This window comes from Eptesicus fuscus, chromosome 14 (genome assembly GCF_027574615.1).
Source record: "Eptesicus fuscus isolate TK198812 chromosome 14, DD_ASM_mEF_20220401, whole genome shotgun sequence".
In the NCBI taxonomy this organism is placed as follows: domain Eukaryota; kingdom Metazoa; phylum Chordata; class Mammalia; order Chiroptera; family Vespertilionidae; genus Eptesicus; species Eptesicus fuscus.
The window spans coordinates 11,487,754-11,514,243 of record NC_072486.1 but is presented as its reverse complement, the minus strand read 5'-3'; the positions used below and the strand labels follow the sequence as shown (position 1 = coordinate 11,514,243).

General features: G+C 48.9%; 1 protein-coding gene and 1 non-coding gene across 2 annotated transcripts; one reads left to right on the top strand and one right to left on the bottom strand.

The window, feature by feature from the left end:
• The first annotated feature begins 627 nt into the window (after window positions 1–627).
• On the top strand, window positions 628–24,271 carry NFE2L3 (NFE2 like bZIP transcription factor 3). Its single transcript, XM_008147955.3, has 4 exons — window positions 628–1,405; window positions 14,928–15,095; window positions 20,420–20,503; window positions 21,741–24,271. Exons 1-4 carry the CDS (start codon window positions 836–838, stop codon window positions 22,986–22,988), a joined length of 2,070 nt encoding a protein of 689 aa, XP_008146177.2. The 5' UTR covers window positions 628–835; the 3' UTR covers window positions 22,989–24,271.
• LOC114235045 (small Cajal body-specific RNA 11) lies at window positions 6,775–6,856 on the bottom strand. Its single transcript, XR_003621226.2, has one exon. It is a non-coding gene; the product is annotated as a small Cajal body-specific RNA 11 (non-coding RNA).
• Window positions 24,272–26,490: the final 2,219 nt, after the last annotated feature.

The following is a 26,490-nucleotide window of genomic DNA, read 5'->3' as shown; positions in this document are numbered from 1 at the left end:
GGAAGGGCGGGGCTCTTTAAATGCAACGGCAGCTGTGGAACATATATATCAAACGCTGTACTTTACATACAGTATTTCCTCTGACCTCACAACACCTCTCTTTGACAGGTACTATTCTCCCCATTTTACAGGTAAGAAAACTGAGGCACAGAGAAGTAAAGTAACTTACTCAGAGCCGCACGACTGGCAAGCATCCGAATCCAGGGATCAGACTCCTGAACCCAGTGCGGGAGCCCAGTGTTCTCAGGCGGGTGGGAGCTGCCTGTGCCTCGACTTTCCCCCCAGTCCACACCTCCTGTCCCCCGTCCCACCCCGCATTTCTCCCGGACTCCTGACCCCGGCCTGCAGCTTCGACCGCCCAGCCTGCCAGCACAAGGTGGGGAGCCACTTAGCGCCCACAACTCCTGCTCCCAGAAAGCTTTGCGCTCCCCGGGAATAAAGAGCCTTTGAGCTGGGGAGCCCCGCCCCGCCCTTCGCAGGCCCCGCCCACAGGCACGGGCCCCGGGCGGCAGCGGGCGTGTCCCCGGCGGCTGCGCCCGGGGCCGGAGGCGGGGCCTGGCCGAGGTGCGGGGCGGCGGGGCTGGCGGGGCCGGCGCGCAGGTGGCGGCTCCTCCTCCGTCTCGCCTGAGCTCGGCCCCGTGCGGACCTGCGAGGGATCGCCTTTGTGCGGGGCTCCGGGGATCCGCGACGGCCGCTCGCGTCCGGGTCCATTGTTTCGCTTCTGTGTCTCTTCCGGGCAAGTGTTGGCTGAGCGCGGGGCCCGCACGTGTCACAGCGGCCGCCGGAGCCTGGGACCCGCGGGCGCCGGCAGGGGCGTCCCGGGCTGCGCCGGGAGATGAAGTACCTGAAGCCGTGGTGGTCCGACGGCGGCGGCCTCCTGCCCCTCACCATCCTGTTGAGTTTGGCGGGGCTCCGCCTGGACCTGGACCTGGACCTGGACCTCTACCTGCTGCTCCCGCCGCCCCCCCTGCTGCAGGATGAGCTGCTGCTCTGGGGCGGCCGGACGCGTCCCGCCTACGCGCTCAGCCCCTTCCCGGCCTCAGGAGGGTGGGGGCGCGCGGACCACCTGCACCCCAAAGGACGGGAGCCGGAGCCCGTGGGCCAGCTGCTCCGGGAGGTGCGCACGCTGGGGGTCCCTTTCATCCCCCGCACCCACGTGGATGCGTGGCTGGTGCACAGCGTGGTGGCCGGGGACGCCGACGGGGCGCACGGGCTGCTCGGCGCCGCCGCAGCCTCGTCGGCCGGAGGAGTCGGCGCCAGCGCGGACGGCGGCAGCCAGGCTGCGCTGGGGGGCGGCGGGGACCCCCGAGCGGCTCCGAGTAGCCCCCTGGCCGCTGGGGAGGAGGAGAAGGCACCCGCGGAACCCACGGCTCGGGTGCCGGACGCCGGCGGACGCGCGAGCCAGGTAACAGGGGAGCGAGCGCGGCGCGGGGTGCGCTGGCCCGGAGCCCGAGAGGGTGTGCGGAACCTGGGGAGGGGACACCGCTGGCCTCCCACCTCCGCCCCTGGGTGGTTGTAGGGTCGCGGACGACTCTGCACCTCTCCTTCTTGTGGCTCTGAAGGAGGCTACTCGTGCCGTCGCTGTGGCTTTCAGGTTTTTGAGAAAGAAGCGGGTGAAATCATCCGTTTCCGTTGTAGGGGACCCCTTATGTTTGATAGCTATCTAGGGGGGTCCGGGGCTGGGGCGGGATGCTGGTAAAATGCTTGCCTTCTGTCTTCTCTGAGTACCTTGTGTACACCGAATTGTCTTTTTTTTTTTTTTTTTCTGGAACCCGTGCCGGGCTCAGAGGGTCGGAAGGAGGACGCAGGTTTCTCTTTAGGAACCACGCTCCGGGCCTAACGCGATGGCCCCCGCCCGGGTGTTTAACCCCGATGGGTTCGCTTTCGCTGCCGCCCCGGCTGCAGGAGCGCTGGACAGGGTCCCGGCGGAGGCGGGCTGGCCGGACGCCGCACGTGACCCCTGCGCCCCGCGTGCGAACCGTGCGCCGCCCCCTTCCACGCGTGTACTCGCTTATTAGCATAAACAGGAACCCGGCCCTCACCTGGTGCCCAACGAGTTCCCTCTGGGATATAGGTTCAAACCCTTCGGCTTAACTTGCTTTTGGAACCGCGTTCCCCGAGCTCTGTTCGTGGAAGGATCTGTGTAGCTCCTCACGCACTGCCCCTTCCGGCCTCCGGGCAGCTCGGTGCCCATTTCCATCAAGCACCTTCTGCACAGGGCCTTCAGGGGGACCTCTTCCTTCTTTCCTGGCCCAAACCTGGTGTTAACAATTGGTATCGATCAACAAGTGTTCCTTGGACGGTGTTTTTTTGTGTGTGTGGAGTACAATCTTATGCAAAACGGGGACCGGGGCTAGACTGGTTGGTTTGCTGCTCCTGGCACTGCCTTGTGTGTAGGCAGTTGTCAGACGAGCTTCTCCACCCTCCTGGAGGGGTCATGGTGCGGGGGTGCTGGGTGATTCACTGCTACCCCGATCCCATTCCTTCCTCCTCCCGGGGCTGGAGCGAATGGGAGTTGGTGGGAGCCCTGGTGGGCTCCTGTCTGTTCCCAACCGTGGAAGGTTCTTCCCACCCACTCATCCAATCTGGACCCTACTCCGCCCTCTACCTCCTCAGCTGAGGTGCGTGACATAACCACCTACAGGGTGAAACCCAGTGCTGGATGCGGTACCAGATGGCACCCTGCCCCCTCACAGCTGAGTGCCAGCTGGCTGGCAGAGTACACAGGGACCTGGCGGGAGGCGAGACGGTTCTCTCTGCAGGACTTCCCTCCCCTTCCTTCCCAGCATCACCTGGTTGATGCCTGTTTAGACAGGCCAGCCTGCGGAGGGGAGGGGGCAGGGAGCAGGGAGCAGGGAGTTCCAGAGGCCCCGGCCCAGCCAGAACTTGGAGTCCGTGAGCCCAGCGTTCCTAGGGAAGAGGGTGAAGTTCACAGGAAGCCATTCTGGTGGGGCCTCCCCCGTGGCAGGTGTGGACCTGCTGAACCTGCCAGGTGTGGGGATGACCTGGTTCTGTGAATGTCAGCCATGGTCAGCTGGGGAGCACGGTAGTGTCCACAGGCAGCTCACCTTCATGGGCCGTGCCTGTTTCACATCAACCTCGTGAGGTACACAGGCCAGGCAGCCTTGTCTCCAACATGTACGTAAGAAAAAGGCAGGCCCGGCGAGGTTAGGGGACTTGGTTAAAGCCACACAGTTTTGGTGCCGGAAGTGGGACTAGAACCTGAGCTTCCTGACTCCCAATCGGGCACATTCATCAGGCACCTGCGCGGCACTCAGGTTCTCTGGACGGGCGTGCGGCTCAGTGGGTGCTTACCTCACGCCTGTCCCCGGGCCCACTGCTCTTCAAGGCTGGATTGACTTGAAAGAGCAGGTTACACCACCCATAACGCCCAGGCTGTCACTGGGAGCCAGGACTCGGGGAGAAATTGGGCTGGGAAAAGGGCACCGGTTTTTGCGCTACGCAGGCCTGGGTGTAGGGGCATTCCTTTACTAAGGTGCCCTCACACAGGCCCCTCCAAGCCCCCGTGCCCCACCTGTGGGAGCGTAATGCTTACCTCGGGGGTGTTGTGCCGATTAAACGGGGAAAGCATGTGCGAGGTGCCAGCCCAGCGCCTGGAATGTAATTGATGTTCTCTTATTCCGCCTCCATCCTCAACCCACCCTCCTTAACCTGTCCCCACGCACTGTATTCCCTTTTATTTGTCTGTCTGGCTGGCTTGCTTGTTTGTTTGTCAATGGGGGGCGGGGTGCATAGGAGCCAGACTGCCTGGCTTTGAAGCCCAGCTCTCCCACGGCAGCTCTGTGACGGGGGGCCCGTCTCTCACCCTCTCTGTGCTGCCTTGTCCTCACCTGCGCCTTGGGAATCATGAGGGTGCCTACCACAGAGGGTGGTTCTGAGAAACCGTTCATCCCACACAGCTGGCTTAGAACTGGGCCTGTCCCATCTCAAGTGCTTAATGACGGTCAGTGACTGTGAACTTCAAAGAGGGGCAGTGCCTTGCCCCACAGACCCTCATAGGTTTGTTATGTTTTGTTTTGTTTTGTTTTAATATATTTTATTGATTTTTTACAGAGAGGAAAGGAGAGGGATAGAGAGCTAGAAACATTGATGAGAGAGAAACATCGACCAGCTGCCTCCTGCACAACCCCTACCGGGGATGTGCCTGCAACCAATGTACATGCCCTTGACCGGAATCGAACCTGGGACCTTTCAGTCCGCAGACCGAAGCTCTATCCACTGAGCCAAACCGGTTTCGGCTTGTTATGTTTTTAAGTAGATCGCTCTGGTGGCTTCCATTGGCCTGGTAGGAAACGCTGGTTTTATAGTCCAGTTCCTCATCGTGTCTGTCCCTGTGCGAAAGGAGCCTGCCGTAGGGGATTTTCCGAGTATCAAGAGAAGTGCTGCTGTGGTTTCACTTCTGAGTGGGGCCAAGCACTGTCTGAAAACACCACCCGGAATTCCCCAGGGCAGCCCGGCTTGCCTCCGTGACCACAGCCATTCACTCGCAACCGAGGAAGCGCCAGTTCTTCGGAGAAATGCATGGGCGAAACACAGACACGGACAGTTTCCGCGTAACTGAACGTGAGCTTATGTGAGGGCGGGTGACTGCTCACAGCTGGCTCCAGGGAGCTGGTGCCACTTGGAGACAGAGGGCCTGTGGTCCTCCCTGGAAGGGGCACCCCCTGCTGGGTGAGGGCCCAGCAGGACCTCTTGGTTTCCTTAGTGCAGTGGACTGTTTTCTCGGGTCCCGGGAAGAATCTGATCCCGTCAATACCTGCCTTTGTTTTTTTTTAAATATATTTTATTGAGTTTTTTTTACAGAGAGGAAGGGAGAGGGAGAGAGAGTCAGAAACATCAATGAGAGAGAAACATCCATCAGCTGCCTCCTGCACACCCCCTACTGGGGATGTGCCCGCAACCAAGGTACATGCCCTTGACCGGAATCGAACCTGGGACCCTTGAGTCCGCAGGACGACGCTCTATCCACTGAGCCACACTGGTCAGGGCACCCTTGCAGTTTTTAACGCACAACTGGGATCAGGGATTGTCCAGTGATTGCATTCTTGGCAGCACTACCAAGCTTCCCAGCAGGCTCTTCTTGCTTCCTGAAGCACCTCTGCTCTTGTATAGGAAATAGTGGCATAGGTCACAGGGTCAGTGTCCTAGTGCTGCCGCCTGGGCGGCTTAAGGAATAGGAACCTACCGTCTCGCAGTTCTGGAGAGGAAGGTGTTGGCAGGGCTGGTTCCCTCCGAGGGCCATGGGGGAGAGGCGGTGCCAGGCCCCGGCCGCTGGCCCGTGGCTGGCCGTCTCTGGCAACCCTCGCCCCGATCTCCGCCTTCACCTTCCTGTGGCATTCTCCTTGTGCGTGTCAGTATCCGAGTTTCCTTTTCAGAAGGCCACCGGAGTCGTGCTGGATTAGGGTCCCACCCTGTTCATCTTTACTAATGACAGCCACAGGGCTTCGGATTCCAAATAAGGTCACACGGATAACTTACTGCCACGTGTGGTCTCGGGGTTACGGTTCATTGTGCTACACAGTCACCAGCTCCCTTTTCCTGGCAACAACTGGGTGTTCAGCTTGCTTCGCAGGAGGCTCTACCTGTTGAAAACGAAGCTGTTTCTGGCAGCAGGGTCATTGGCAGCAGGATGTGGTGTATGCTCATGAGCAAATCTGGGGGGCGGGAGGGGCGGTTACTACCTTGACGTGAAGCAACCCTGAGGAACCTAATTTCCAACTTTCTCCAGTCAGTCCTTCACCTCCTTGTTAGGTTACAGGCCTACCATCTCTGCAGGGTTCCTCCTATCATTCTTCTCTCCATTTCTCAGCTTGTCTGAGCTCATCAGAGTGCAGGCTGGCCTAGTGGTCGAGTGCCCCAGACTCGAGTCAGACCAGCTGCAGGGGCCGTGGGTCTCGGCCCCATCCCCGACTGGCTGTATGAGCGGGAGCACACTTCTTTTTCTTTTTTTTTTTATTTTATTGATTTTTTACAGAGAGGGATAGAGAGTTAGAAACATCGATGAGAGAGAAACATCGATCAGCTGCCTCCTGCACACTCCCCTACTGGGGATGTGCCCTCAACCAAGGTACATGCCCTTGACCGGAACCGAACCTGGGACCCTTCAGTCTGCAGGCCGACACTATCCACTGAGCCAAACCGGTTAGGGCGGGAGCACCCTTATCCTCTCTGCGCCTTGGTTCCCTGTCTGTACGATGGATGGGAAGAGCACCTTAGGGAGTTGTGAGGGTTAAAGGAGATCATGCAAGTCCAGCGGGTCGGTACGTGGTAAGCCTTCCATGATGTTAGCTACGGCTACTGATTCGGCTCCCGGGGCGCTGTAATGCCCCTCCCCCGGTTTGGTTCAGCCGGTCTGATGCCAGGCACATGCCTTGGTTCTGTCCACTTTCATTGGGAGAGCCTCCACCAGGGCCTCGTTACCTGCCAATTTGGTATTTTGTCATCACGGCTCTTCCTGTGGCCAGTGTGACCCAGCTCCCTAACTGACCTAGCTGAGCTCATCCCCCATGATCCTCTGCCTGTAGCCGTCCTTCCGGCTGAAACTTCCTCCCTTTCTTTTCCCAGACAGCCTCCTGCTTTCCTGCCTCTTAATCTGTTACCTTTGTTTGCCCAGACGCATGTCACGATCACCTCATCTACAAGCATTTCCTCTTCTGTCCCTCGAGCCCTATTACACTCTGTAGTATTTCTTTTATGGGACTTGGCATTCTCTACTTTTCTTTCTTCTTCTTCTTTTTTTTTTTTTCATTTTAAATTGTCCTTTTGTGCCTTTAAGAGCCAGCCCTATACTCAGGACGGCCCTCCTACATCGCGGGGGAGATTGGAACAGAGCACAGGGGAGCAGAGAGCGCAGGCCGGGGCAAGCGGCACTCTCTGTTTTGCACGGCAGTGTCTTGAGTGTGGAAACTGGGTCTTCACTTTAACCCCCAAGTGGTACCCAGGACGGGGTGAGGAACGCAGGCAGGTTCAGCCAGCGTCTGCTGAGCAGTCCTCATCCATCCCTCCATGTTGGCTTGATACCATGAACTTGAATATGTCGTGGGTCCTTCATGGCCGGAGTCCAACTAGAAAGTAGGTCAGATCCAAATCCTGATGGGCCATCTGACCACTTAATGCCCATTTGAGTGGATGGGGGCAGCAGACTTTCAGGTTGGCATTATAATTAATCAAGTGGTGAAACAGGATTGCCCAAAGTTCCACAGCAAGTTAGCGACCTTGCCCAGAATAGAACAGGTCACTGTTCTTAAGCACTGAGTTAACCCTACCTCCCACCCACTACAGAACGACGCGCTATAAAAACAGGCTGCTCCCATTCATGGCCGCCTTTCTATCTGCATAGTTTATTCTCAAAATCTAGCTAAGGATCCATGTTACTATTCAGATACACTGGTGGGCAGCTGAAGCTGGGGAGGCTCAGGTACACAGCGGGGTTGTTTTGGGTTAAAAAAGTTGCAGGTGTTGGTGGGCAGAGTATAAGCAGTTGCATCGAGGCCTGACCTAAGGTCACAGGGGTGCGACCTTTTGAGATTGAGTATGACAAGGGCTCTCCAAGGAACAGAAGCAGTAAAATATGAATAACATATATCATACCAGTATAACATGAAGATATCACACACACACACAAATATATATACATACGATTGACTTCAAGGCATTGGCTGCCGCGGTTGTAAAGGCTGGCAAGTCCAAACTCTAGGGGAGCTGGGAATTCAGCAGGCCTGGGGCAGGATTTCCTCTTCCTCAGGGAAACCTCCCTCAGTTTTGCTCCTAAGGCCTTCCAACTGATTGGGCGAGGCTCACTCAGATTATCGAAGAAGATCTCTTTAAAGTCACCTGGTGGATTGTAGCTATCAACCACATCTACCAAATACCTTCAACAACCCCTGTTGGTGTTTGATTGAGCAACTGTGGGCTACAATACAGCCTAGCCACACGCCGCGGTAACACGTAGAGCTGATCGTCACACCCTCCCCGCTCCTTCCTACCCGGGCAGCCTTTGTGAGCGACCTCCTTCTGGAAGCGCTCTGGCGGGTTTAGTGGCGCTGGGCGCTGGGCGGTAAGGGCTGGTACATGTGAGACCAGGTTGTAGTTCGTGGCGTGTTACAGTTCAACAGACGATTTGCTCTTACTGCCCCAGAGCTGGGGGTTGAATCTCCAGGACACTCCTGTCCTGCTGGGTCATTCTGACGAGATCGGGCGCATTCAGGGTGGTATGGCCGTAGCTGCTGGGTCATTCTGGAACTTGCTTTGGTGTGGCAGGAACCTTCTGCCCCCAGGGTGGGAAGTCTTTGGGGAAACGATTGACCAGAATGGGGATGGTCCAAGCGGAGATGATCAGACAGAAGAGGGAACAAGATCACCAGCTCAGCCGAAACCGGTTTGGCTCAGTGGATAGAGCGTCGGCTTGCGGGCTGGAAGGTCCCAGGTTCGATTCCGGTCAGGGGCATGTGCCTTGGTTGCGGGCATGTCCCCGGTGGGGGTTGTGCGGGGGGGCGGCTGGTCGATGTTTCTCTCTCGTCGATGTTTCTAGCTCTCTATCCCTCTCCCTTCCTCTGTGTGAAAAATCAATAAAATATTTTTTTAATAAAAAAGATCACCAGCTCAACATATTTGAAGAGCTGTGATGGGAAGGAGGCCTCGGGCTCTGGAGGGGGCAGAGCCCTTCCATAAATACTTCAGTACACAGTCCTGAACTCTTGTGAGTATAACCACAATGCCACTAGTACACCTACAAAATCAGCAATTCTTGCCCTGGCTGGTTTGGCTCAGTGAATAGAGCGTTGGCCTGTGGACTGAGGGGTCCCAGGTTTGATTCTGATCAAGGGCACATGCCTGGGTTGTGAGCTGGATCCCCAGTTGGGGGGCATGCAGGAGGCAGCCAATCAATGATTCTCATCATTGATGTTTCTATCTCCCTCTCCCTCTCTGAAATGAAAATATATTTTTTTAAAAATCAGTAATTCTTGGTATCATTAAATATGCAGTCCGTATTCAGATTCCCAGTTATGTCATGAGCAGTTTTCCGCAGGTGGTTTGTTGGACTCACGATCCAAACAGGACTCATACCTTGCGTGTGGCCAGCTGTTCTGCATGATAACATGATCTTCAGACAGCAGCTTCATTTATTCGCGTGGAGTCAGCTGTTCCCACCACTGCCGGTCTCCTGTGTGTGTGTGTGTGTGTGTGTGTGTGAGAGAGTGAGAGAGAGTGAGAGAGAGAGAGAGAGAGAGAGAGAGAGGCGGTGTGAAGCAGGTGGGAGCCAGTGTGGGCAGTGGTGGTTCCGACGGGAAGCAGCATTCGCCCTAGACGGCTCCCTGAAGGGACTTCGTGAATGACTTCTTGCAGGAGCAGACAGGGATGGGGGTACCCAGAGACTACCAGCAGGCAGGAGTGGAAAGAGAGTTAGGGGGGCTGAGTGAGGAGAGGAGGCGATCGGAAGGGAAATGCCTTGGCCTCCCTTTTGCTTGCCCGCCAGTCTCCTGCCCCCCTCTCCCATGGGTGAACCCCGCCCGAAGCCAGCCAGCACAGGAGCCCCCGTTTTCAGGGGACAGCTTCTAGGGGACACCCCTGGTTCTAGAGGCACAAACTAACAGCAAGACAGCGCCCGAGGAATGGCTCTGAAGCAGAAATGCCGGCAACCAGATCCCGATTCTGTCACGTGCCAGCTGTGTGACCTCGAGGCAAGCTGCTGGAGCTCTCTGTGCCTCTGTTTCCTCCGGAAGAAGAATGCTGAGCAGCTTCATGGAGATCGTGTGTGTGGTGCCTGGCCCACAGTGAGCGCCCCATAAATCCGAGCTGTAATCATTATAAACTGCCATTAAAACCACCCAGGCCAAACAGGACACCTCTCTCTACCTGGCTCCCCGGTCTGTAGACCCAGTAACTCCGGCTTGCCGCCAGCCTGGAGACCAGCCTCAGAGTCTCTGGCCTTCCCCCCTCTCCCTCTGAAGTCCTCTTTCTCACGGGCACCACCCCGCTCTCTGTCTTTGAGGGTTCCTCCCACCTAAAGGCCAAGGCAGGTCTCTGCCCTCCCTCCCCAGATGAGTAAAGGACAGGCCCTGCGGAGACTGTGCACAGAGTGTTTTCAGCCTCGCCCTCACCCTCCTCAGGGCCCAGGGCAGACTTAGAAGGCAGCTTGCGGGTTAGCAGAACTGGGGAGGCGTAGCAGGGAGAGGAGAGCGGGGCTCCTTTCTTCCCCTCCCCCTGCCTTCACCGCCCCGCAAGCCTTCCCATGGGCCTACGTCAGTGGCCAACGTGATGTAACAGCGGGAGGACGCGTGTCATACCTTCACGGCCCAGTAGGAAAGAAACGATCCAAGTAGTTGTCATTTTAGACAGAAGAGAGTAAGTGCCATGAGCGAAAACCTGCGGCCATGGGACTTGAGACCCAGGAGAACCCGGTTCTAGCCGAGGGGCCCACACTGAGAAGGCTGGGATCCGTGTGGAGGTGAGGTGGGTGTCTTCCCAGCAGCGCGCCGTGCGGGGAGGCCTTTCCAGCAGGGGCCAGTTCAGAACAAGTCACTGGGTCTCTCGCTGTGATTAGACCCCCCGGCTCACAGGTTTACGATGGCTTCCTGTGGCAAGCGTGGAAACTTCCTTTCTTTTTTTTTTGAGTCACAGGCTCACAAGAGTATCACCTACGTACAAATAAAAAGTAGCTTAATGATGGGTCTCACGTACCCAGGCTTTAAATTAAAAGCATGGACCATAACTCTGCAGCGTACTTGTAAAACACATGCCCTCTGTATCTCGGCCCCACGTCACTGAGCTGAGAAAAACAGGAAGAGAGAACCGTAGTTACGGGCCACCAGCGGCTGGCATCGCTTTCTCTTGACATTCTGACCGAGCTGCCAGCAGTTAGGCATTCATGGCAACTCGTGAGAATCAAAAAGCAGTTGGAAAGAGAAGTAATGTCTGTATAGCATCTTAAAATGTAAAAAGTGCTATCTTTTCACAGACAAGTAAACTGAGGGTCAGAGTGGCCCAGAGTCACACAGCTGGTAAGAGTAGGATGAGCCTTTTTAACAGCAGTTTTGGGGCCTTAGCCCTCCTAGCCACAAGGCTTGGGTGGGGTTTGCAGACTCTGCCAATTACACTGAGTGGCCAGATGATTATGATCTCTGAACACATAATAATCTGGCCACTCAGTGTATATCCTATATAATAAAAGGCTAGGGTGGGGGGGGGGGGCAATGGTAAGATATGTACACATATAATACCTTAATAAAAAAAAAAAGAAAAAGGCTAATATGCAAATTGTCCCCTCGACCAGGAGTTCGACCAGCAGGCAGGCCAACCGCCTATGTCCCCACACCCTGGCCAGGCTGGCCGGACCCCACCCATGCACGAATTCATGCACCAGGCCTCTAAAATATATACACACACACACACACACACTGAGTGGCCAGATTATTATATATATATACAATATATATACTGAGTGTCCAGATTATTATGCGTTCAGAGATCATAATAATCTGGCCACTCAGTGTATATTATAGGCATGATAGTCCTTTTCCCTTTCTAAGTGGATATAATGTTGAATCCTCCACCCCTCCTGCCTTGAGGTCCTGGACTCTCCTCCGCCCCCCCCCCGCCCCCCCCCGCTGTTGTAACCTGGAAAGGGAATGCTGAGACTGGGTTGAGGGGGCAGAACGGTTATAAGGAAGTACCTAGGCCGCTACCGCTGTGGAGGGGAGGAAGGAGACGGGATTGACCCGAAGCAGAAGCCAAGCTGTGATGCAGGTAATGAAACCAGGAGTTTTAGGGCTAAAGAGGCCCACATCACGACTGTCCCACACGGAGCCAGGTGGCCAGGCCTCTGTACCTCCCTGTCCAGTTGAGGGAGGGATAGGAGTGCCCAGGGAGGGTGTGACCTTAGGTGAAGTCGCTCTGAGAGGTGAGGCCTCTGTGAGGGCACAGCTGGAAGTGCTCCCCCAGGTCCCCAGCAGCTGCCGCTGCCCTTCCTTGTGCTGCACACTCACCCGGGGCAAGTTCTCCTCTCCTCGCTTCTTGCAGCGCATGTTTCTGCTAGCTGTGATAGGCTTGCAGCCACGGATAGTTGAATGACTAAGGGAAGGACTGGCTAACAAGGTACTTATTGACTACGTAACCCTGTGCAAGTGAAAGTTTCTCTCTTCCCCAGGTCCGTGCAGTTCAGCCAACACTTTTCAGTCTGCCATCGAGGTTCTTGCTTGTTCCGCAGCCCCCGCTTTCCCCTGTGGCCTCAGAAACAGAGGGACCATCTGGGACAGGCCTGGTGCATGCCTGTTGTCCAGCTTAGTTGTTTCCAGCCCCTTCTTACCCTCAGAAGTGGACGGCTTTGGGTGACCAGTTATGTAGCTATTTATTTGTACCACTGGAGCCTGGGAACTGGAATGGGCCCTGTCAGACCTTGGTCTTCAACACGAGAGCACCCCCGCCCCGCCCCAGGGCTCACCTTCCGCCTCTTCTGCTTCTCTCTAAGGGCCAAAGAGATAAAGGAAATGACGACAGGCAGCAAAGCTCCAATCCCCACTCCGGGCCTTTGCTCCCGGGCTCCTGTAGCTCCACCTGCCTCCATCTGTGAGAGGACTCAGGCCTGGCTGGGTGGCTCAGTGGTTGGAGCGTCGTCCCGTACTCCAAAAGGTGGGCAGTTAGATTCCCAGTCAGGGCACGTACGCAGGTGGTGGGTTGGACCTCTGTTGGGGCGCATGTGGGAGGCAGCCAATCGATGATTCTCTCTCATTGATGTTTCTCTCTTTCTTCCTCTCCCTGCTTCTTTGAAATCAATAAAAATATATTTTAAAAAGGTCACTTCCACCCAATTCTGTTAGAAGCAATTCACTAAGTCTAGCCCCCACTCAGCGGGAGGGGGACTAAGCTTTAGCTCCTTAAGAAAAGAGTCCAATTATTTGTGGACATATTGTAAAACCACCTTAATGTTCAATGTCCATTTCTACTTTTTAAAAACACCATTCAGAAATAAGAACAGGTAGATCTTCTACCCAAATCCTCAAATATCTTGCATCCGCTTGAAATATCTTGAAATAAAGGCTCTATGTGTTTTTTTTTGTTTGTTTGTTTTTTAATTTCTTTATTGATTAAGGTGTCACATATTTGTCCTCATCCCCCCATTCCCATCCCCCCCTCCCCACGCATGCCCCAACCCCCTGTTGAACTTAACCATTGGATAGGCTCATATGCATGCACACAAGTCCTTATGGTTGATCTCTCCCCCCTCCCCCAACCTCCCCTATCCTCCCTCTGAGGCCTGATAGTCCGATCGATGCCTCCTTGTTTCTGGTTCTGTTCTTGTTCATCAGTCTATGTTGTTCATCATTTCCCCTAGATGAGCGAGATCATGTGTCCCTAGAGATATACTTATAAGAACTGAATGTGAGACGAGCAATAATAGCTATGCTGACAGGCAAATGAATCAGTCTGTAGTGAGTTTCTTTCTGGACCAACAGTTCTTTAGAGACCCAATTTCAATGTCCACCAGTTCCTTATGTGTACATGTCAGCACTGACCCCTCAGCTCTGGATGGTGGACAAATGGTGGTAACGGAGGTCCGACTCCCTCTGGTTTGGTCTCGGCCGGACCCAGGGGCACGGTTTCACCCGGACTCAGGGGCACGTGGCCTCACCTAGACCCAAGGGGTGCGTGGCCTCTCCCAGACCCAGGGGCGCGTGGCCTCTCCCAGACCCAGGGGCACGTGGCCTCACCCAGACCCAGGGGCGCGTGGCCTCTCCCAGACCCAGGCGCGCGTGGCCTCACCCGGACCTAGGTGCGCGAGGCCTCACCCGGATCCAGGGACACATGGCCTCACCTGGACCCGGGGGCACGTGGCCTCACCTGGACCCGGGGGCACGTGGCCTCACCCGGACCTAGGTGCGCGAGGCCTCACCCGGATCCAGGGACACATGGCCTCACCCGGACCCAGGGGCGCGTGGCCTCACCCAGACCCGGGACCCAGCCTCACCCGGATCCAGGGACACATGGCCTCACTTGGACCCGGGGGCGTCTATGTGTTTTCTCTTTCGAAATCAATCCTGTCCCTGGTGCTTTGGAGTTCATCCTGTCTTCTGGTGGCCTTGCTCTGCAGTTACGTTTCTCCTAAGTCATCCCCTTACGAACGTGTTCTAGTGTCTCTCATCTTCAAAACAAAACTCTACTCTGGCCCTGACCGGTTTGGCTCAGTGGATAGAGCGTCGGCCTGCGGACTGAAGGGTCCCAGGTTCGATTCCAGTCAAGGGCATGTACCTTGGTTGCGGGCACATCCCCAGTGGGGGTTGTGCAGGAGGCAGCTGATCTATGTTTCCCTCTCAATCGATGTTTCTAACTCTCTATGCCTCTCCCTTCCTCTCTGTAAAAAAAAAATCAATAAAATATATATATATATTTTTAAAAAAACTCTACTCTGACCCATTTCTCCACTTCATAGCCAAAATCCTTGGAGGAATCAACTGTACAGTTTCACTTGTCACCTCCCATTTACCCCTCCACACAGTGTCATTTGGCTTCCTCCCTACACTGAGTTTTCAAAGGCCACCAACAGCCTTCCTATTGCCAAATCCAATGGATACTTTTGTCCTTACTGGTGCAACCCCCAAGCAGCATTCATCCCACTCAACCACTCCATTCTTTAGGAACACTTGGACTCCTGGACATTGCTGTCCCCCGGCTCTCCCCCACCCCACCTTACTTCCTGTCCCCTCATGCTCGTAGCCTGCCTCTCTGAGTGGATGGGGCAGTATTGGTGTTCAGCCCTTCCTGCCTTGTGCTCTCCTGGAATCCATTAGTTCCCTGTGTGCATGGGTTGATGTATTCCCCATTTATACCTTCAGTTCAAACCTTTGCTGTAATTCAACTTACTTGATGGAATATGGATTTCTACTTAGAACACTTTTTGGGTATTTTTATAGGAGAATGAGGTATTCAGAGCTGCGGGTCACAGTTCCCAGCAGGAGGAAAATGAGCAAAGTGTGTCAGCCCAGAAGGACAAATCACTACAGCATCAGGATGAAGATGAAACTCAAACAGCAGATACACCTGAGTGGGAGGCAGAAAAGACCACTGAACCTAGGAATGAGGTAAGCATGGCAGAATATCCCAGCCTAACCATTTTGGCCATAAGGTAGATTTTCTAAGGCTTTGTCAGTACGTGTTGAGAATGAATTTTGTATATACGTATGACCTACTCTAAGCAAAGCTGATATATGAAAAACACTCGGTTTTTATTGTTTATTATCAGAGTGGTTATTTGGTTTACAAAGGAATCAGCCCATAGAATTAGTTATCTCTGTTTAAACTCAAGACAGTGTGTGTGCGCTCATGCATACCCCCCTCCAGGTACTTGCTAGTAGGTTTTGTTAGTTGCATTTGCCATGGCAAGGGATAAAGAGATGGCTGATGTCCTGCATCCAGGAATCCTCACCCAGCCCCCTGCAGGCAAAGCACCCTCCCTACCAGCTGGGGCTGAGGCTCAGATCCTCACCCAGTGTCCCGCTGGGCCATGCTCCATGGGCATCCGCCCATATTGTGCCTCTCGGCCTAGAGTTAAGGCCAGGCCCCGTGGGGACAGCCTCCTTAGCTCCTTGTGTCTAACCACACTCTTGGCAGTGAGAAGAGGAATAGGAGGGTGAACACCAGGAGCCAGGCTGATGGGGTGCGTTCTTCATGCAGCCTTTGCTGCCCCTTCTTCCATGCGGGCCATACTCCGGTTTCTTCAGAGCCCTGCTGAGGTCCTGGCCCACAGCCTGGCAAACAAGACGGGCATGGACGCTCCACAGACTTTAAACCACTTGCCACTCACCTAAAAGGCGGCTTTCTCAGCTGTGACTGCCCCAGGTGGAGGTTGGTGCTGTGCTTTGACCGCCTTGGAGGATGGGAGGTACCATGCCTTGGCCCTTTTCAGAGAGTCCATCACTATCTCCTTGACCATGTGACATTACACCAAACATTACATAATTGATGGAGGGAAATCAGAAAACAGCTTTGCTCTTGGCCCACCCTGCCAGCCTGTCCTATCCTATCCTATCCTATCCTAGGAGAGTGAGTTCTTCCCTACACCTGGAGTGAAATTAGGGCATTCCCATGACTTACAGACAATAAAAGTCTCTCTGATCATCCTACTGCAGCAATTGGTCAATAATATAATCCAGTGTAATTCTTAAAACTCTGAACAGAAATTCAGTTTCTCCCGACTCATCCGCTGCAGCGTGAGCCTGTCCAAGGAGGAAAGCGTGTGTGTGTGTGTGTGTGTGTGTGTGTGTGTGTGTGTGTGTGTACACCTGCATGTGGCCTATTTGTCTGTTTCCCCAGTCTTTCCTCCCTTGCATACTAAGCTGCCTTCTCTGGGGTGTGGTGGGATAGGGGCTCAGGAAAGGTGGTTGACTGGCACTATTTAGACACTGGTTTCTCTTGACCATAGGGTATGTTTAAACAGGTTTTTTTGGTTGGGTGGGCACGTTCATTCCATGGGTTCTTGGGAGACCCCCACAACTAGGAGTCCTTCTCTTGCCCGTCTCTTGACAAGGACAAACACATCTCCACCTCCAGGTGACCTCTCCAGCAGCTGGTCCTGGAAGCATGCCGCTCAGCCCTTGTCAGTCCAATCCCTCCCAAGCACAGCCCTTGCTCAGCCTCTTGCCCTTTTGTGTTTCTCAGGCAAGCTCTGGACACGCAACTACTGTGTTTCTCAAACTGCAGGGAATACACTCGCCACATTTCTGAGTGGTCTCCGAGGGTCCCTTTTTGTCCCTCTTAAGGAGAGGGGTGAGGAGCTCACGCCAAGGAACCCTCCCAATTAAATGAAGACCCCATTCTGGCTTGCATTTCACTTTGCAGAGGTAATTGCTCCTCCCTGTGCTTTTACCCACTTGTTCTCCCAGGCCTGTATTTCCTCATAATTTATGTATCCTCTGTGTGGCACTGCCCTACCCTACCCACACCCCACCCCACCCCACCCCACACACACAGTTATTGTCACATCAATGCTAATGAACTTTTATATTAACAAAATGCTGAAAGGCATTTTTTCAAAAGGAGACATTTCAGCCTACTTTCCACTTGACTCCTGAGCGCCCCAGTCATCTTTTTTGAGGGAGATGTTTTTATCAGTCTTATCATTCATTGTTTTGTAGATTTGTGCTGTAGCTTCATTTTTCTCCTGGGTGTGCCTTTGTTTCCTCAGCTTCCCAGAAGAGCGGGAACTGTTTTCTACCTCTGAATTACCTGAAGTGACTCACTGCTAGATACAGAGTGGGCATTCTTTACATGCTAATGAAGGGATCCAAGTAGGGAGCTTCCTTAGAGAACTGAAAATACAATTTCGATTAGGGAATATCAATTTGGACAGAACTTTCCAGAAACACATTAATCACTCGAAGCAAGGCATTTGTGCCTCAGGCCTTAAGTTCAGGTTCAGCTCCTCACTGTGCACCTCCATGTTCCTGGTCTTGTTTAGTTAGCATCAGTTTACCAAATTCTTTTACTGAGATGTTACTTAGTAGGTACTCTGACAGTCTGCTGAAATAGTATTTATTTCCTTTCAGGTGACAATCCTGGGTGATAACTAGGACAAATGACTTGACTTGCTACTTAACAGTGACCTCTTTCTAGCCCCACTGTAGGCCCAGGCTTAGACTGCTGGCTATTAATGAAGAATAAATTCACTAAATGTAGGTTAACTGGCCTGAAGAGATTTTCTATTCACTGAAGACAATTTGAAGTTTACAGTAATGTTTCATCTTTTAAAAGATGTCTTATAAAGTTAAATGTGTGTCCACCATATTCTTTAAATACTCCATGATCTTTGTTCAAAATGTATTTTTGACCCAAAACAGAACTGTATGTTTGTATTTTATGTTAAGATTTCTAAGAGTCTGTCTTAAGAAGACTTACCGTTCCCTGGCAATCTAATTCAAATTTAATATGTCTTTTGGATTAATTGTAAGAATAGCTGAGTGTCCATTTTTGTGCAAGATCTGTACCCACCTGAACAGAAAAACTCAGCAATTAGATTTAGAAATGGGTTAACCAATTCTATGAAAACAAAGGTTTCAGAAGTTGTTTTGTATCCTGTGTTAGGTGTGATAGAACTCTGTTGCTTAGTGACTTCTAACAGAATGATGTCCACAGTTGAGGCTCTCAGAAAGAAGGCACATGCCCATGAGATTCTGAAGTGAATGTGGGGATTGTTTTTTTTTTTAAACGGGTGAGGGCAGGTTTAAGGGAAACACTGAGGTAACAGGGAGTCCTGCTCCCAGGGACTTGCAACAACATGAAGCCATTACTACCATTACCACCATCAGGACAAAAGCTCAGCGAGCGCTGGAATTGATCAGCAGAAGCTATTGTCTCTAAGGTACTCTGTTGCCCCTCCCATCTCTTGCCTCTGTCTCCTGTGGACCCAACCATAGGGCTGGATCAGTAGTGGTTAACCCCTTGGCCCACCGTCTCCAGGGGCATTGAAGAAGAGGGAACAGGCAAAAGATTGAATGAAACACATTTTTTACTAGCCTGAAGGGGTCAGTCCATAATTCATTTTAAGCAGAATGATTCTCATACCCTTACTTCTATATTCTAAATATTAAGGCTTTCTTTACTGCAAATGATGTTACTTACCCACCACTAAGGATTATTTTTGCAGGAATCCAGATGTATGCTGATGTTATCTATTCTCAGACACTTGTGACCATCAGCAAATATTGGTAAACATTTGGCCAGGACTAAGCAAGTTTGGGGTCCTTAGCAGAAGTAATAGAATACTTCTAAAATTTCTCCAGAAATTAGGAATCATTTCAAATAACAATTCAATTGAAGAAGTCCGCTACCAGTAAGAATGGTTACCCACCAACTTAGCTTAAATATTCCTACAGCATGCATAGAAAGCCTTGTATTTATTCCTTGTATTACAATGAAATAGCTTGAAAACATGGCTTCATAGAACCAAGATGTTTGGTGGGAAAGGAAACCAAGTATTTGTACACACATACACTGCAGTCCAACTGGTGTGAATCTTCAAAGCTGGAAACCCTAAAGTAAAATGTTAGGGGTAGAAGTGATGCACAGCACAAGACAGGAATGTGAACTTACTAACCTGTCATAACAATCGCCATGGCACACCAAAAGCGGTAATCCTGAATAAAATATAACGGGCAACATTTTTAGTGCACAGTGGAACTCAAAAGCAAGAAAGCAAAAGTCTACAAATAGAAGAAACAAAGAAGGGACTCAAACCTACAATTAAAATGGGCACCAAACTGAGGAACCTCATGGAGGAATTGGATCCAGATGTCATGAGAGTGGGGTTGAATGAATTGGAAATATCTCAAGCCTGTGCACGGGGCACCTGGGTTCCCTACTTATGAGCTCTTTGGTTCAGGAAATAGGGACTAGGATAATTCTAGCCACCAGATAGGAGACAGAGCAAGGAAACTGTCTATCCCTTAGAAAACAGAACCCCAAATGGGCTCCAAAGCCAGCTATAGAGTCTGATCCACACCATTTGAACCAAGAAAGAAAAGTTGAGAAAATGATACGAAGACTGGTCTTTACAGAGAAAAACAAAACTGTTTTAAGTTGGTAGCCCCTGAAATGTGCAATTCCCACAGAAATAGCTCTCAACAAAGCTGAGCTCTCTGATAGTCCCAGGAGAGATTAGAAAGCATGAAAGAGAAGCAGTTTTGAAGATTCCAGCAAAATATTTCCAAAATTAAAATGATCTTGACTCAGATTAATGGAATATAGTCCCAAGAAGACTAAATACAAAATTCCAAACATATCAAAGTGAAATGGTAGGACAACAAAGAATTAAGAAAAAAATATTGGCTATAAAATGACTGCAAGCAAATCAATAGTAATAAATGCCAAGGGACAAAAGTACTGAGGGAGAACCTTAAACCTGATCATCTTACCAAACAGACTATTATTCAAAGATGAAGGCAAAATAACTCCAGGTTATAAAAACTAGGATTTACTACTTGAGGCTCTACAAAGCTATCAAAGGAGCTATTTCAGCAAGAAAGGAACTAAACTTTAAAGGCAGGAGATGACACAATGGTGAGTAAATGAGTTGATCATTTTGGTACATCTAAATACATATTTGACTATAAAGTCACATAATTCTGTAGCAAATTTGGAGTCAGCTGTGAAGGGGCAAAATAAGTTGGAACAATTCTAGCCAAAAATTATATGAAGATGGTTAGGGCAAGAATAGGGGAGGAGTTAGGAGTTGAAGGTTCTTATTTAAGGATATGGGAATATTGATACCTAAAGGAGGGGTGTAAAAACCCCAAGATCGGGCTAAAAATACAGAGATAAGATCTAGTTGTCCTTCCAAGATAAAACCTAGAGCTCTAGGCAGTCACACTTCAGTCTTTTAATGAATGATGCACCGTTTGTGTTTTTCTAGAGATATCTAAATGGGACTGACACATCTCTCTCTCTGGAAGACTTACTTCAGTTGCTTTCATCACAGCCGGAAAATTCACTGGAGGTAACTGGAAGATTGTTTTCTATCCTTGCAGGAATATCTCTGCACTGACCTCTCAATAAATAGAACCTTTATACCTGGATGACATAGTTTAAATATAAACTAATGCATTATTACTATTTGAGCACACAGACTTATAATTACTTTATATAAACACTTCAACATCAGAGAATTAGCCAAATATATAAATACAATTCCTCCAAGTAATCACAAAGGTTTAATCAAATTTGCGTAATTCCTATTGAATCAAATTTATATAATTCATATAGAATCAAAATGGCAGTAAACATTTGACAAACTAAGCCATAGCTTTATTTTCTTTTTTTTTTTTTTTTTTTTTTTTTTTAAATATACTTTATTGATTTTTTACAGAGAGGAAGGGAAAGGGATAGAGAGCCAGAAACATCGATGAGAGAGAAACACCGACCAGCTGCCTCCTGCACACCCCCTACTGGGGATGTGCCCGCAACCAATGTACATGCCCCTGACCGGAATCGAACCCGGGACCCTTCAGTCCGCAGACCGACGCTCTATCCACTGAGCCAAACCGGTTTCGGCATAGCTTTATTTTCTGATAGCATTTGTGTCATCATACTTTATTGGTCTGATCTACTTTATTTTTAAATATATTTTATTGATTTTTTACAGAGAGGAAGGGAGAGGATAGAGAGTTAGAAATATCGATGAGAGAGAACCATCGATCAGCTGCCTCCTGCACACCCCTTACTGGGGATGTGCCCACAACCAAGGTACATGCCCTTGACCGGAATCGAACCTGGGACCCTTCAGTCCGCAGGCCAGTGCTTTATCCACTGAGCCAAACCAGTTAGGGCTGAACTACTTTTTTAAAAAGACACACACACACCCAACCAACACTACTTCACTATTGCTATTATCCATGATCCTCCACAGTGTGGATCTAGATTGCCAAGAACTAGGATGAGAATGGCATCTTATACAGTAGAAAAATATACAATAAGAGTATAACGTTAGAATGTTATAACTAATCTGTTTTATAAATTGCCATAGTAGAACCAATCTTACCCCCAAATATAGCATATCTTGACTTGGGTTCACATGATGTATTGAGTTGCCCATATTTAACTGGGTCAAGTTGTTATAGCCAACAGCATCTCTCTACTTACATAGGAGCAGACAAAACTGAGGAAAGAAAATGGTGTATTGGGCACTAGAACTATTGAAATTGAACTGTGTGTTAAAGTGCTTTTCCCTTTTTCAGGGCATCTCCCTGGGAGATATTCCTCTTCTCCCAGGAAGTATCAATGATGGCATGAATTCTTCAGCATATTACAATGTGAATTTTAGCCAGGCTATAAGTCACGATGTCAATCTCCATGAGGCCATGTTGCTGGGTCCAGACAATACATTTAGAAGAGACCCAGTAGGAAGGACTTCACAGCCACAGGAACCATTTCTGCAGTTAAATTCTCACACCACCAATCCTGCACAGATCCCCCCTGGAACTAATCTGACAGCATTTCTTCCACCTGTTGACCATCAGATAAGGAATCTAACAAGCCATGACCTTCTATGTGACCTTGATATAAATATCTTTGATGAGATAAATTCAATGTCTTTGGTGACAGAAGGTGGTTTTGATCCAATGGAAGTTTCTCACCTTTTTGGAGAACCCGATTCTGATTCTGGGCTTTCCTTAAATTCAAGCCATAATAGCACCTCTGTTACCAATTCTAATTCCTGTGTGTGTGACAGTGCTATAGGTTCTAGTAGTGACCTTGAATCTCTTTCCCACCATGCTTTAGAAGGGGCTGTAGGTGGCTACTACCCAGAGCCCAGTAAGATTCGTCACATTGATCTTAGTAGTGATTCTCCTTTCCACGGGGACCTTGCATTTCAACACATATTCCATAACCACACTTACCACTTACAGTCAAGTGTACCAGAATCCACTTCTGAGTCTTTTTCATGGCCTGGGAAGTCACAGAAAATAAAAAGTAGGTACCTGAATGACACAGACAGAAACTTAAGCCGTGATGAACGCCGTGCTAAAGCTCTGCACATCCCTTTTTCTGTAGATGAAATTGTCCACATGCCTGTTGATTCTTTCAATAGTATGCTAAGCAGATACTACCTGACAGATTTACAAGTGTCACTCATCCGTGATATTAGACGAAGAGGGAAAAATAAAGTTGCCGCTCAGAACTGTCGAAAGCGCAAACTGGACATAATTTTGAATCTAGAAGATGATGTATGTAACTTGCAAGTTAAGAAGGAAACCCTCAAGAGCGAGCGAGCCCAGTGTAACAAAGCCATTAACATCATGAAAAAGAAACTGCACGACCTTTATCATGATATTCTTAGCAGGTTAAGAGATGATGAAGGTCGGCCTGTCAATCCAAACCAGTATGCTCTTCAATGCAGCCATGATGGAAGTGTTTTGATTGTACCCAAGGAACTGGTGACCTCAAGCTACAAAAAGGAAACTCAAAAGGGAAAGAGAAAGTGAAATTGAAAATAGACTGATTCCATTAATATGTGTAAAGTAGTAATAATGCTCAGATGACATATGATCACAAACCATTGAAACTGCTTCAAGGTTTGCTCAATCATCTTTTAAGCAGTTACTTGAATCACATAAGGCTACATTTTGAAGCTTATATGGACAAGTTCAGGACTTCAAGACGCCGACATGTGGGAAATCTGGGGAAAGCTTCTTTTCGTGAAGTCGTCCTATATTATATGCACAATTCATAAGTATGTACAGAGTAAGGTGACAAAAAGCTTGATAGGACTACCGACTCACTTTGGTAGCCATTTTCTAGTAAGATGGTCACTTTAAACATAACACTGGGTGTAATTATTTTAAAACGTATTTTAGTTTTTAACTTTGAAGTGCAAAGTAGCCTTAACATTCTCATTTAGTTAGCACTGAAGTATAGTGAGCTTTTCAAAAGCTATTTTATTAATACTTAAATTATAACTTTTTCTCTGTGAAAATGAATTTTATACTTGAATTTATTTAAAAAGATAACTTCTCCCTTACATACAGAAATTCTAAGCAAATTCACCTTGGCTATTATTTCCTCCAAAATGCCCATTCAGGAATACAGATAAATTATCTAGCAAAATAGGACAGCATGTTAAGACTTGATCCAAGTTGAACTCAACATAGTCTGTTAAACTAGTAAGGGAAATCCCCACTCGGACTTAACAATACTATGTGAAATAAAGACTATAAATGGCCAAATTATAAACCATACTGTCAAAAAAAAAAAAAAGTGCAGGCTTTAATGGCTGAGAACAAAGACCTCTATAGTCACAGGTTTTAGAGATAGAGCAAGGCTACCTATGTATAGCTCTCACTCCCGGGCAAGTAAGGCAGCCTGCAGAGATGACCTCACATCCATAACATTGATGTCTCACCACAAAACTCAGATTCATGTGAAAACATTAAAAGCCGTAATGAACACACACCAACAGCAGGGGAAGAGGCGATGAGCATAGACTCTATACAACCAAAGAACTGGAAATAATGAAACCACATGAAACAGGACAGTAAAAAAACAAGTGGATGGACTTGAAATGAACAGAGAAGTCACTAATCCTAGAAATAATGGAATTGAAATGCAAGTAAGTTAACAGGAACAGTTAATGTTTGATTTCAAAATAAGGTTGTCAGATATAGTAATTATTTGCCTAACAATGTAAAAATCAAAAGTCAAAGTATTCTCATGGCTTGCAAAAATGCAGTTTTGTAAGAGTGGGTTTTTTATAATAAATTTTCTCCACTTTTAACTGGGCCTAGCCATTTCTTTCAAACCCTAGATCAGTGGTCGGCAAACTGCGGCTCGAGAGTTTGCCTGACTAATGAGTTTGCCGTCCACTGCCCTAGATTATGCCACAATAATGCTCCTAGATACAAACATCACTCTTCAGTTTTGTACAATCACATTAAATGTTGATCGGCTGGCTCTGCAAAGGAGTACTCTCTAAATGTCCTAATGTTATTTAAACCATAGCTTTAGGGCACTTTATGACAAATTGATTAAGTCTACAATATAAGATTCTACAATACTGATTTATGTGAAGACTTCAAAACTGTTAGTAGTACTATTACTCAAATATTTTTGTCAGACTCCCCAAATCCCTGGACCTACCAAGACCACAATGAAATATAGGTGGACATCAAATTGGCCAAAAATAAAAGGCATGTAGTGTAGCAAGCTTTAGTAACAAAACTATCACCCTGGAAGTTACTTTGGTCCATTATAACCTAAGGTCATGTCAAACCTCAAACTTCCCATTACCCCACACAATCACTGACTCGGGGTGAGAAAATTGAAGCTGCTTACTCAACTATCATTGATAATCCAGTGTTAGCAATGGAAATCTCCAAGATTTTAGTTTGAATTCTCTATTTAGATTAAGTAACATGATACACACTGGTTGACTTAACTGCTTTACTAGTTCAGTAGTCTCAACATCAAGTTATTCTGGAATTGAGGGTAGTTATCAGAAAAAGGAACCCATCCAATCTATACAGCTTCAGACACCAGGAACTGATCATTTTCAAAAGGCCAACTTCTAATGGAAGTTTTGTGCATTTACAGGGTGAAACTATTGACCCATTCCTTCTTTAATAGCTAAACCAGACCAGTTAATTAATCTTAACATGAGTAGGCAGTTAAGACTTTGAACTGAGAAACAATTCCATCAAAACAAGATCTGTACAAAATGTGTTCCAAATTTGGTATGAGGTTTAAAAACAAGCCTGAAGTGGTCCATAAGATCTAGACCCTTAAAATTAGCAACTGTGCAGGTATCCCTTGGCTTCTTTGAAGCATTTTCTATGGCATTTTCCTTGAAACATCTTTCTCAATTTAGTTGATATACAAAATCAAAAAATGTTGAGCTCAACAAGAACCTCTAGATATTCTGGTGTTATCTCTGGAAAGGCACATACCCACTTTTGAGCTGTTACTAAGGAACTTTCTTTTGAAACCTCCCTAAATTACTGAATTTAAACATCAGATTTAATAGTTAAACATTTAGTACTAGTTGTTAGAATTTTTAGAGGGCAACTTGCATTCCTAAACCAAACTGGGTTATCGGATATCTCACATGAAGATCCAGTTCTCAAGACCTGTGTGGGAACCAGCCTGTAATCATGCTTGCTCCTCAGTAATCATGATTAAAAACTTACTATGCAATCATCAGAATACAAGATGGTGTGACTTAGTAACATTGGTCCTATTTTGATATTTCATCTTGAAATTGCTATGGGGGAAAATAGCCAAAACCAGCTTGCCAGCCCTGTCATGCCATTGGCATGAAACTTCCCAGTTGTCATCACTGCAATTTTGACCTTCAACCAGGATCAGGTAAATTGCTTCCAAATTGTTAACATGTAAATACTGAGGTCACAAGTTTATTGGTCTTACGCAGTATTGTTTTTTATATACCTATTTTTGTCCTATTAGCAATACTTTTGGTATGCCGCAACAAATAAGGTTGAAAGTACTGCCCCGTTTACCTTCTTTTAGAGATCTTGATAGAAAAACTACCTTAAGTTCTAGAGGGAAATTGTTTCAATAGCCACTTCATTTAGTTTATTAACTAACACTTTAAATCCTCACTAGAGGTTATTTTTTCCATTTGATTTTTAGTGTGAGGAAAGAAATAGTGACTCATTGCCTCCTATAGTGTGCCCCTGGTTGGGGCCGGGATCAGGCCTGCAACCCAGGTACATGCCCTTGACCGGAATTGAACCTGTGACCCTTTAGTCTATGGGCTGATGCTCTACTCACTGAGCCAAACAAGGTGCATACTTGTTGGTTAAGGATTGGGTGTTTTAAGGTTTCTGACTTCATTTACCTCAAGGTCCATCTTAGTTGTCAAGCTAGACAATTCAGAAACCTCCCGTTATTTTCTTATTTGAAGCCGAGTATTAAGACGGTTTACTTGAAACAAAAACAGCTTTTCTTGTTAGCCATCATTAGTTTGACTTA

Excerpts from the sequence above, each read along its gene's own strand:
- NFE2L3 (XM_008147955.3), top strand. The coding sequence starts at position 836 with ATGAAGTACCTGAAGCCGTGGTGGTCCGACGGCGGCGGCCTCCTGCCC. Across the intron at positions 1,406-14,927 it reads CCGGCGGACGCGCGAGCCAG|GAGAATGAGGTATTCAGAGC; the intron begins GTAACAGGGGAG and ends GTATTTTTATAG. Across the intron at positions 15,096-20,419 it reads CCACTGAACCTAGGAATGAG|AGATATCTAAATGGGACTGA; the intron begins GTAAGCATGGCA and ends GTGTTTTTCTAG.